Source organism: Grus americana, chromosome Z (assembly GCF_028858705.1).
Source record: "Grus americana isolate bGruAme1 chromosome Z, bGruAme1.mat, whole genome shotgun sequence".
NCBI classification, from domain to species: Eukaryota; Metazoa; Chordata; class Aves; order Gruiformes; family Gruidae; genus Grus; species Grus americana.
This window is the reverse complement of record NC_072891.1, coordinates 32,235,921-32,248,799: the sequence shown is the minus strand read 5'-3', so window position 1 is coordinate 32,248,799 and position 12,879 is coordinate 32,235,921. Positions and strand designations below refer to the sequence as shown.

At 37.2% G+C, this 12,879-nt stretch overlaps 1 protein-coding gene across 4 annotated transcripts in view; it reads right to left on the bottom strand.

Moving 5' to 3' along the window:
* UHRF2 (ubiquitin like with PHD and ring finger domains 2) overlaps window positions 1-12,879 on the bottom strand; it is a 96,218-nt gene that overhangs the window by 52,168 nt on the left and 31,171 nt on the right. For all 4 annotated transcript variants that reach the window (XM_054809053.1, XM_054809055.1, XM_054809056.1 and 1 more), the window contains one exon: window positions 7,930-8,148. In XM_054809053.1, the coding sequence (XP_054665028.1) occupies window positions 7,930-8,148 (219 nt within the window). The remainder of the gene's footprint in view (window positions 1-7,929; window positions 8,149-12,879) is intronic.

The following is a 12,879-nucleotide window of genomic DNA, read 5'->3' as shown; positions in this document are numbered from 1 at the left end:
ATGGATGCAATATTCGCCCTTCTCCAGTCGTCAGGGACCCCCCGATCTCCATGACTTTTCAAATGCAATACAGAGGAACATCATTACAGCATCAGCAAGTTCCATTGGCATACTTTGATGCAACCCATGTGGTCCCATGGACTTGCATTGGTCAAGTTCTTGTAAGCACTCCTTGACTCAGTCCTCACTCACTGCTGAGGACTCTCCTTGAATATCTTCATTAGACACAGCTACCAGAGACAGCTTGTCAGTGAAGACTAAGGCAATGAAGACAGTGTCTGTTGACACTGAATCATCTTTTTCATCAATAGTTCTATATTTTCCTTGTTAAGCCTTCTACTGCCAAAGCAGTGGTAAAAGCTCTCTGCATTGCCCTTAAAGTCTCTTTCAAGTGTCAACTCTAGACAACTTTTGGTTCTTCTAACACCATCCTTACATGTTTAAAATTCCTCTTTTTTACACTGCCCCCATTTCCAATTCCTATATACTGACTTCTTGCACTGGAGCTAAGTCATGAGTTTCCTGTTCAGCCTTGTCAGTCTCCCAATAAATCTATTAGTTTCTCGAGTTTTGGGATGAACCATCTTTGCATTTGGAGGAGGTTGTCCTTAAGCACCTGTCAGCTCTGCTGAGCTTTGTAATTGGAGGAGGTTGTCCTTAAGCACCTGTCAGCTCTGCTGAGCTCCTTTACCCTTCACAGTTGCCTCCTATGGGATCCTATCAATGAGTTCCTTCAATGAAACTGAACTCTGCTCTTCTAAATTCCAGAGTCTGTACTCTGCTACTCTCCTTCCTCAGTTCCATCATGATCTTGGTATCTACTGTTTCACAGCCAATATAGCCAAGGCTACCATTGATCACCGGATCCCCAAGTAGTTTTTGATAATAAAGAGCAGATCCAGCTGTGTATCACCCTGTTGACCTATCCAGTACCCGTACTAACAAGTTATTCCCGACATGTTCGAGAGCTTCTTCACTGCTTGCATTCCTCTGTTATCCTGCCAGAGGATGTCAGGGAATTTAAGTCCTCCATGAAAATCAGTGCTTGTGATTCAGAGACTTTTGAAGATGGGTTTGTCCTCTTCCTCACCCTGATCAGGTGAACTACCACCACAATGTCATCCTTTTTGGCCTCTCCCATCCTGACTCACAAGATCTCAATCAGACTGTTATCAGCCCACTGAAGAGCTCCCTACATCCAAGTCTCTTCATGTCATGGCAGCCCTGCCCTCTTTATCTTTGCCTTTCCTGAGAAGTTTGTGTCTATCCATCTCTTGCTCCAGTCATGTGAGCTGTCCCATCATGTCTCCACTACACATTCTGTGACTATATGCAGAACTAATTCCTCCCGCTTACTTCTCAGGCTGGATGTATTTGCATACACACACCTGTGATGGGTATCCCTCTTTAACCAATCCCAAGATCCCTCTTGCTCCCACCAAAGTGTACCCTTTGCTTTCCATGCATATGACCTAATATCCATGGGTTATAATGTCCCTTCACCACCCAAAGCTCTACTCACCAGGTTGGCCAGCCTGTTGGCACAGATGCTCGTCCCACTTGAGGATCAAGGACTTTCAGGGACAGCTAGGAAGGCAATTATGGGCCCCATGGTATTAAAAGCCAAATGCCTGTTGAAATAAGCTGTGCAATTAACCAAGTCTTGATCTACAAGATTTACCTGCTCCTTTCCCTTGGGAGGATTGGTTCTCCAAAGTCTTACCCTTTCACCAGGAGGACTGAGCAGCTCTTATGTAACTGGGCTACTTAGCTTGAGAGATAACAGTATCTCTAGTAACGCAGACTTGGTTTGCAACTCAAATTTTAGAATTTCAAGACAAAAGAACAGTGCATTCACAGTCCAAAAGACTCAACGTGAATTACAAGTACCTAGTCTACTTTCCCTCCATTTTGGGAAAGCAAACTGCAACATTCAATCAAATATCAGTTTCTTCATATTGCTAGTTAAGAACAGGCAATGTGCAGCAGAATGGCACAAAGGACAAATAAATTACTTTTTATGCTCTCTCTTTAAAAAGAGGGAAACATCAAGAGATAAAGTATTTCTTCCATCTAAGAGAAATTACTACAGGTAAGCAATCTTAAAATTGTAATCCTTCCACTCCTCTCTGCACAATGGAACCTCTTCAAGATTTGTCCTCTTTAAAGCAGGAAAAATAAAGTGCATGGAGGAACAGCTATGATCTCTGCAGAACGTGGCAATCATAGCTATTCAGGGAGTGTTTGTAAAATGGCAATTTTTGTCCACAAAGAGAGAAGGAAAAGGAGAAAGAGGAAACATGACTAGGGTACCTGTAATAACAAGTCAGCCAAATACCCTTCAAAATGTACTCTTTCAGTTCTTTCTGAACTTGCTGGTTTTGATTTCACAGGTGATGAACCAAGCTACTATATCTCATTTATGACATTGGTGGAGAGGACAATTACCACAGCGAGTGGTTAAAGGATTCACTCTGTTCATGCTCTCTTCATGAACTATTCCCAGTCAGATACTATTCTTCTATCTCTCATATTTGACTGAAACAACACATCCTGGATACCAACCTTTCTCCAGCCCCAGTGGACCAACCTTTCCCCAATTCCAGTGTGTTTCAATACCTTCTGGGCAGTTTATCCCGCACCCCAGACTCCTCTTTAATAATATTCTGACCTCATGTCCATTATATCTTTTAATTCTTGAGGTTTTCCTCACAAATTAAATCACAGCTGAAGCAAGATGAAAAACCTAATCTGGAATTTAAAAATAACCAGTTTGATTTCCAGTAAGCTTTACTTCTTATGTTCAAAGAGATCATTGTTTTCACACACACACAAACACCACCCCCCAAACATGAGATCTTTTGTCCAACATGATAATTAATTGGGACCCAAAATACTCTTCCTGTTGTTAGAGTCATTCCTGTTAAGAATTGCAAGATCATTACCTAAGGCTGTGGATCACAAAAAGAGCCATCTCTAGCTGTAGATACTAAGGAAAAGCAGTTCACAGAAGTGCTTAAGAAGTTCTAGGCATCACCTCTACAGAATCACCATGAAAAATCCCAGCAGGCTTCTTGGACAATCAGAATCTATCTTGATTGGAAACAGTTGCGTTGATTCAAAAGGAGGTCTCTTCTTCAAAGGAGGTGACCAGCTCCACTGAAGTCACAAGGAGAAGAGGAAAGAGGAAGACACAAATTCACCCTTTCAGAAGTTTTGTTGCCTAGAAGAAACATGTCATTTTTATGTTTGTGCAAGAAAGCTGCAGGCAACTTCTTCAGCAGTTAGAATTCTTACTATTAGAATACCTGCTGATACAGCATGAAAGCTATTTTAAAAAATGGCTCCAAGTAAATCTTGTTAATAGTCCACAAAACAATGTGTTCCCAAATCAACCAGCAACAGTCAAAGATGCTACATTAAAACAAAAAAGCCTGGGAAGTTATTTTGGGTAGAAAATTATACCACAAAAAGTATACAAGCACCAGTAAGGGATAAACGACGTAGACAGAAATTCCAAGGCTAAAAGCAGCACCACAGTATGAGAATCACACTATTGGGCCCCTACGAACTATGACAACAACTGTGACATGTTATCACAATATATACTGGCAGGGATAGGAAGTATGGTACTGTTATTTTTCCAAGTGTCAACACAAGGTACAACTGCCAATAACTCTTTTTTTGGACCGGCTAGACATAAGTCCATAGAAGCACAACTCTTAAAAGTCATCCAGAACAACACACAAGACTTGCTTCACTGTTAGTTCACTATTCTGTAATGTGTTTAAATTTTGTACCTTTGCAAAGCTATAAAAACCAATATTATGTATGACTTCAAAAATCAGAAGTTAAATATAAATGGAAAAAATGTTCAAAAGAAGTAAAACAGGCAGCTAAAAGTAAAGTCTGTACAGGTAGCATAAAGACTGTGAAAAAATATCATAATGCCTTTTGAGAACAAAAATGCACCAGACATGAATAAAAGGGGTCTAAAAGGAGATTAAAAAAAAAAAAGGCAAAACCTGCTTTCACTGAGGAAGACAAGCCCCAGACCTGGCAGGTTACATAGGAAAACATAGTAAGCATATTTAAAAACAAGAGAGTGTGATCTGAAAACAAAAAATCCTTCATTTTTGGAAGCAGGAAGCCTCACAGAAAAACCTGCAGAACTAAAAGATGACAAATATAAAACTGCAAATTTAGGACCCATTCTATTACTTTCCATTACCACTGCTCAGGTAAAGACCTCAAATTCATTAAACACGCACTTAGTCAAAGAGCTGTAAAATCTGCAGAATAAACAGATTTTTCCAATATTCTTGTGTAATTCCAAAAGCTTAAACAAAATAGAAGACTTGGTATTGACAGAGTCCTTGCTAAATTCAAACTTCCAAAGGCTAACTGAGAAAAGTAAGAGCTGATTTTGTCTCTATTTATCCTGAAGTCTAGTGAGGAGAAAATGCAAAGCACCATTTGAACTACTGTGGTTTGATTTGGTGAGGTGACTGTAATCATGTCAGCATTAAAATAAATTGTGAACAGTTTGCCTCACAACTACCCACCAGTAACAGGCATTTGATACGTGACCTTTAAAGTGCAAAGACAAGTCATACTACTCGGGATTACAAATAACTGCTTTCATCATGAAACAGAAGATACTCCTGAAAAAGAAAAATAGAGGATGTTCAAAAATAGAGGTACGCCCTGCAAATTCAGTTAAAATCAGTTCAGAGGTACCGCACACACACAGAGAGCATTCTGAACTGTAAGCACGCACCCACAGTCGTGAGAGACCTATGATCCTAGGCCCATGTATATTCCATGGTGAAAGCACCACTGTTTCCCTAGTATTTGTATCTGAGACACAGTAAGTGCAGTTTGGATAGGTTTTAGACATCCTGCAATTACAAATTTCAGTTGCAATGCAAATACAGTACAAATGAGAATTATTAGTATGTGGTCAATTCTTCTGTATGATGATGTTTTTTCTCCCCAGTTTAGTCTTACTCCTCTCTTCAATAATATTCTCTAATTCACACCTGTTTCCCAAAAGACAAACTAAAGATGACAGACCGTACAGGACATTTCCTTTAGGTTATGACTAAGACATAAGTAACACCTAACAATCATGCATATCATCAGATACAGTTAAAAAAAAAAAAAAAAAGTACTCATCAAATGTTCTACCAGCTCCAAAGCATTACCACAAACAGTATATGTTCTTGTTATTTCCTGTCATTGTGCCAACAGCTTCACGAGATCTTTGTCAGAAGCAACCAAGATCAATAAATCAAACATTCAACTACTGTGTACAAAACTGTTTTATACAAAGCCTCTTTGACATAATACCAGAAAGGGAAAAAAGTCCAAGCCATGAATATATCGGAAGCAACCCTAAGAACTTTGCCTCCCTTTACTGCCTGCTAAGATTGTTCTTAAGTAGTACACAAATAATTAGTCACTAATATACAATCAATTAATCACTAACATATACTCATAAAGCATTCAAAATAGATTTCACATTTATTTAGAAGTTAACTAATGCTAACATTATAAGAACTCATGATAACATATCAATAATAAATTATAGAATCTTATATTAATAATATAGACTAAAATAACATTAAAAATTAATTTACATTAATACTTATATATTATATATCTATATTATATTGATACATATTAATAAATATTGAAACACTAAAAGAATGTTTTTTATTTTGCAAACCAACATACCTGAAATGTAAAGTGATTCTTGTTGCAGCATGTTCCTTGCACAAGTTTATGAAAACTAGCTGATTTATCTTGTACTTTTACTGCTAATTGAGAGGTAGAGCAGGTGATACAGAATTATTCCTTGATAAAATTCAAAAATGGTGGGGCTTAGATAACCTTACTTTCTGCAAACTAGTTGATTACTGCATATATTACAATCTTTTAACATGTAAATGAAGCCTGAATTCTTAGTCAGGAAGAAAATTCACTGAAATAAGATTCCATTTGAAAAATGGACTTAAATTAGCACTTCAGAACAAGACATTTGTCAACTGTGCCTCCCTTCCTCCTCCCTCCCCGCCCCCCCACCCCCCCCCCCCCACCCCGGCCCCTTTCAGAGGATAGTAAATGTCAATACTATGGGGAACCCCACGGCACTTGCCTCGGTACCCATGGTATTTGAAGTTACCATCTTCACATTTGAAGAGTAACTGTCAGCTTGTTTAGATTAAAAAAAGACTATCCTATAGAGTTACAACCAGCACGAACAGAACTTTTTATTAGCCACCACATGCTTGCTTTTGCCAATATAAAACATATTTTGATTATTGTATTTTAATAAACGGGAAAAAACTCTGAAAGAATCCATGCAGGGAACAGTTTTAAATAACTTTATCAACAGACATTTGAACTTCATGTTAACTGATATCTGGACAGTTCTGTTTGTAGAAGGTCATGAAGTCCATCTCTGATTCACCAAATGTCATACAAATATTAAATGCATTACAATTAAAATCTTCATCTCTCTAGACTGGCCTCCATTTCTTAATCTCTTCTCCCTTCCAAGTTAGTAATTCAAACCTACTCAATTTCTTCTTGCTTTACGTTTGAAGTTTTCACTTTGCCTAGAACACAAGTCCATATGCCTGCTCTACTTAACACAAGACGACCATAGGGCACTGAGATTGTCTAATAAAATTCCTGTTATTCAAAAATAAAAAACCATCCACCATAAAGACTTTCATTTACATGCATAACTTACCAAGTCAATGTCTTTCCTATTTCTCAGTACTAGGTATGATTGCCTTTTTTTTTATACAAAATATTGAATTGTACCTTATCATAAGTCTATTGTGTGTCTCCTCCTATTAACTATGTCCTACACTGTAAGTCTTCCTACAGATACAACAATTCTCCTTTCTCATAAAGGAAACTACACTAATATGCGAAATAGTCCAATTAATTTTAAGGAATATACTCCCAGAACAGTGATACTACTCACTGAAAAAACGTGGGACATGCCAGCATTAAATCAACTATTTCTTAAGCAAAAGGTTCCAGTTCCAGTTTCATTTTAAAATCAGTTTTACTCCTAGCATGTAAGTACCCATACACCCCCCTCTTCTGCAAGGATACAGGTAGCAGATTGGATCCATTTGCTTTTAGTTCTTTCGTGTCAGAAAAGGATAATGTTAAAGGAATGAGGAAAGTTAATGAGGAGGAAGGTTACAGTGAATTCCTCAAGGAGACGGCCAATAAAGACTGGTCATCTGGTCATCCCTAAGGCGGCAATCACACAGTTTACTGACAGTAATATATGGATAACTGTTCCTAATTAACTATACACAAGTTTTTAAATTAAATAGTAAAACAAAGCAAAGATAGGTGAGAGTTCAGCCACATGAAAACTTACAGTTCCACATTTTACTTCTCAGAAGCTATAATACTCACATAAATATTTTATTCTTTAAAAAGAATAGCCACGTAGCCAGTTCAGAGACTTACTCAAATTGTCAGAGATGACTAATACTCAGTGAGACCTATGGGTTCCCAATTATCTCAACAGCTACTGGAAACAGACTCTTCAGCTTTCAGTAGAATTGAACATATAACATATACAAATTAATATAATTGTATAAATATATAACACATAAAGGAATATAAATAAAAACACATTCTGATCAATTTGAATCACAGATAATACATGAAACCTCATAGTTGCCTCCAGCAATCTCAGGAAATGTAAAAATTCTGACTCATAGCTAAGTCTGCACACCGTAAAAACCATGCACTGTGATTCCATGACTCAGCTGTGGAATCAAAGTATGACATTAATTTTAATCTTGTGATGACTAGCAGACAAAAAAAAAAAATCCAACAAACATATAGAGTATATATGTAGAGATTTTGAGTTGGTCAAACAAATCTTACCCCAGCAGAATTTTAGCATGAACCTCTTTGTTAGTCCTTGAGATTTCTCTCAAAGAGGTAATTTCTGCATCAAACCAAAATCCTCTTTCTTCTGGAGTCTCAACATTGTAGTTAACCATCACCACGTCACCCACTTTTAGTTCACTCCACTTCAGAATGGTTCTTGCTCGGGGTCGAAGATTATTGGTGTCCATTTCTACTATACCATTCTCTGGGTACCTTAAAAAGTAAAATCAACAACAGTATGATTACGACTCCTGTAACAGTAAGAAGTCACAGACAATTTTTGAAAAGCATAAATTTTTAAATGTGCTTTGGGCATTTAAGAAACAGAATATAAAAATCTGACCTAATATCCTTTTGAAAGTTTAGTTTTCATCTAAACACAGAGCAGGAATTTCATCTAAACACAGCATATCAAATTCATGTGGTGAATATAGTCCAAGTCCACGTCCCATGCACGATGTTTAAAAAAAAAAAGTCTAACTACAAAATGTAATAAGTGAGAAACAGAACTAAGACTCTCAATGAGATACGTGAACTAACGAATTGAAAGTATTCCTCCCTTTAAGTTGCAAAACAAACAAAAAAAATCTAGAAAGATAAATGTGGTAATCATTCCTTCTCTTGACAACAAACTTCTCCTGGCAAGATATAGTAAGGAATGCAATATTAAAAAAAATTAATGGTTCACTAAACCCTAATTAAGAAATTTTTATTTGTTTTTCACTGAAAACTTGGTGACTTTTTCCACAGTATTTTACGTAGTATTACCCACAAATTGCTAGGGTTTATAAGAGATTGCTTTCTTCCTCCTGGTGTATGCTACCACATCACACATACAAAAAAAAAAAATCAAAGAGTAATGAATACTTTCTGAAGAGCTCCAATTCCTTTCCAAGTTGAGAAAGACTCAATTAGCAGAATTAAAAGTGATACTTGACAGCACTACAACTAAGATACCAGTGGAAGAAAGCAAGCTGATTTGAAATGTTAACTTTTCAGTTTAACACCACAGCCCTCTTAAATCCTCTGTATAAGGCAATTATTCAATGATAGTAGAGCCTGTATAGTTTGCACATGTGCTGGAAAAACAGCACAAAATGGACATGATGAAAATGCTGCTTGTAGAAAAAAGCTGGCCTGTTACAAAAAGTAAAAGGTAAGATGCTGGACTAAAATGGTGAAGTTCCCTTCTGATACTTTGTGTAAGCAAATAAAGAATCTTCCATCATTTAACTAGTACTAGATGATGTCACAATACAAATTTAATAGAGAAAATGACAATTAAGTCCACTGCCTATAAGAAAGTGCTATTGAAAGTATTCATTTTTCCTTCTTAACAAACACTGCTGAGGATGATACATCTTAAATTACATTTTCATCATGCAATTATTGGTATTTAGCAAGAGCACTCACGCTGTATAGTTAATATACCTTTATCAAATGGCACTGTTAAATCGTAATGGCAATATCGTACTCCTCCTAATAAAAGTACGGCTCTTACTTTCCAGCATGCCTCCCTGTAGTGAACAAGATCACTTCAAGGTCTTGGGGAAAGCAGACATTGTAACTGACTACATTACTACATAAAGAAATACTAAAACTACTGTCAGTAACAGCATGAGGCTCTGATAAGACTATAGCCTGAAATCAGGATGTCTACTCCTGAACAGTTAATTGAAAGCCCACTGATATAATTGGAGACATTTTAAACAAGTTCATTTTGCTTTGTTTCATGCCTTTATTAAATCTAGCACACCAGTTTGCTACTGCATATAAGGTGAGGGGGGCTAGACCTGGCATTCTATATCCATTCTATCTTTCGTTTCAAGAAACATGAACCACAACAGTTTAAAAGTGGCCGTACTTTTAGATAAAACAATGGCCAAATAAAAAACCCATATCCTTAACTCCTTACAAAAGTTAAATCCAAACGGTGTTTTTCCCCAACATTTTTGGATCCTAATTATAAAAATCTGCACGACAAGAATTATATCATACAAAGTTGGGTGCTTGGGATCGAACCATTATCCAAATGACAGTCTCTTATGATGTAACTCTCCACAGTTCCCAACTTCTTTTTACTTGGTTTTGTTTCCAATTTGAGTGTGTATTGCAAAGCCAACATTTGTGGTTTTACATTTATGTCACACAGCTTTCCCTTAAAAGAACTATTATACAATTCTACTATAATAATTACGAACATTGTAACTGTAATATCCACAAAAACCACAGGACAGATTCATCTACAGGTAATAAGACAAAGCAAAAAGCAACTATAGAGATAATGTCTATTTTATTGAGTGCCTGAATAATGGCATCGTGTTATAGTACAACAGGCTACTGAAATCTTAAGACAGCTATATTTGAACTACTACTCAGTTCCATCCATCTTACAATAAACCCTTCCTAAGGTTTGGAGAAGACAGCAAGCAGTACACAGTAAATGAAGATTCAGTTTACTTGAACTCTGAAATGAAAATAGGGCTTAAACATCACGAAACTAAAGAAGATAAATAAAAATAGACATCATTTATGTATACAGTGAAATAATCAAGTGAGAAGTACATATCAGATCAGTGGGACTGTAAAAATAACTAATACATATTTTAAAAAGTTTGTGTCACTGTCAACAAAAACAACCCAACCCCCCAAAAAATCCCCAAAACCAAAACGTGTGACTTACAACTGTTTACATTCATAGAAACTTAACTCCGATCTGAAAAATCTATTCTCTTCTAAAAATAGAATCCCTTCAGGTCCTGTTTTTCCTGGGAGAACTTTGGACAAATTTTTTTTTTACTTAATGATTAAGAAATATTTCTTTCCCCCAATTCAGATTTGTGACATCTTTCCCATCCCTATACAACTCAGAACAGAATCTTTCCTACTGTACTGCTGAGGAACTTCAAAGATTGCCACTGTTAGCAATGTCTCCACCTCTGTTCCTAGAAGTATCTGATGAAAGATCCCAAACAAAGACGACTGCTTATCAGCATGACTAGAACAAGATCACTTACCAAAAGACATCCCCCAAAGCCCTCTTTTACAGACAGAAAAAAATCTAACTGCTTTTCCTCGGTAGCGTGGCCAGCAGGTGGAGGGAGGTGATTCTGCCCCTCTGCTCTGCTCTTGTGAGACCCCACCTGGAGTACTGCATCCAGCTCTGGGGTCCCCAACTTAAGAAAGACATGGAGCTGTTGGAGAGAGTCCGGAGGAGGGCCATGAAGATGATCAGAGGGCTGGAGCACCTCTCCTGTGAAGACAGGCTGAGAGAGTTGGGGTTGTTCAGCCTGGAGAAGAGAAGGCTGTGGGGACACCTAATAGCAGCCTTCCAGTACCTGAAGGGGCCTACAGGAAAGCTGGAGAGGGACTGTTTATCAGGCAGTGTAGTGACAGGACAAGGGGTAATGGGTTTAAGCTGAAGGAGGGCAGAGTTAGATGAGATGTTAGGAAGAAATTCTCTACTGTGAGGGTGGTGAGGGACTGGACCAGGTTGCCTAGAAAAGTTGTGGCTGTCCCCTCCCCGGACATGTTCAAGGCCAGGTTGGATGGGGCTTTGGGCAACCTGGTCTAGTGGAAGGTGTCCCTGCCCATGGCAGAGGGGTTGGAACTAGATGATCTTTGAGGTCCCTTCCAATCCAAACCATTCTGTGATTCTATGAAAAGGAAGGCAGACTCCCCACTGAGTGAATTTTTCCTCTTATTGGCTGGTCATAGACTTAAGCTTAGAAACTTTGGAAGAAAAAAGATAGCTTACAAGCAAGTGAGATTTTTCCATGTCAGAATTAGCCTTTCTTTTGCATCAAGTTCCAGATATTTAATGTTTTGCTGCTGTGCCTTCACATATAGAAACATGCTTTTATGGACCTCAGTGGATGCTAGCAGATATTTAGCCACTGATGTTTGTCCATACCTGACACCCCAGATAGAACAGCAGAAACAGCATTTGTCACAAGCTTTTGAGTTAGGCTCAAAATCACACAGAGTCATACTATACATGTTAAGCACAGCACCACCATTCCTCATCATACTAAGTAATAAGTAAACAGTACTTCCACAGTAAACTTGTGCCCTCAAATGTATCTAATGCCACAATCTACCTGAGTAAGTATGGAAAAAAAACACTCACTTTAGAAAACACTAGTACCTCCATGTTCACCTTCCCAAAGTTTAACATATTATTTGTAAAAATCCCACATTAACTTAAAACCTAATGTAAAAATCCCACTTTAACTTAAAATCTAATGTCTTAATCATGCAAAAGTAATATTTACATATAGTATCACAAAACAGGAATACATGGACTTAAGTAGACAAACCAAAACATAAAGAGAACAAATATATCTTTTAGCAAGCCTCAAGAATGAAGTGAAAAAGCCATTCTGTTAAGCTATAATAAAGGACTACTGTTAGACGTGTTTACTGAAAGTGTTTTCTTATTTATTGAGTTACTTTTAAAACCCTAAGATGACCCTCAAGAGATAACAGAAACATTTTCACAGCAGTACTCTAATTAGACTACCGTAAGTTTTACACAATTGAAATGAAGATTATATGCCACAATTCAGCCTTTTTACTTAAAACAATTGTAGATATTTTCTTGGTTTTCCATGTTTTTCACGACACTTGGCACCTAATATTGAAAAAAGCAGACATCATAATGGTAAATATAATCATAACAGGTTAATGAATACCACCCATAAGAAGTCTCATGTTCATCATTAAGCTGTATTTCCCTGTAATTTAATTTTTTCCTGTAATATTTCTAAATGTAAATACTAACCCCAGCATAGCAAGTATTTCTTAAGATTTCGTATCTGTGGTGACAGTTTCCATAGCAAAGAATTATCCATGAAGTAAAAATTCCAGTCTTTCTTGGCTATGGTCAGTATCTGCTCCCTCCTAAAATGCTCAAATACTAAAACACATATTAGCTTTATGTCA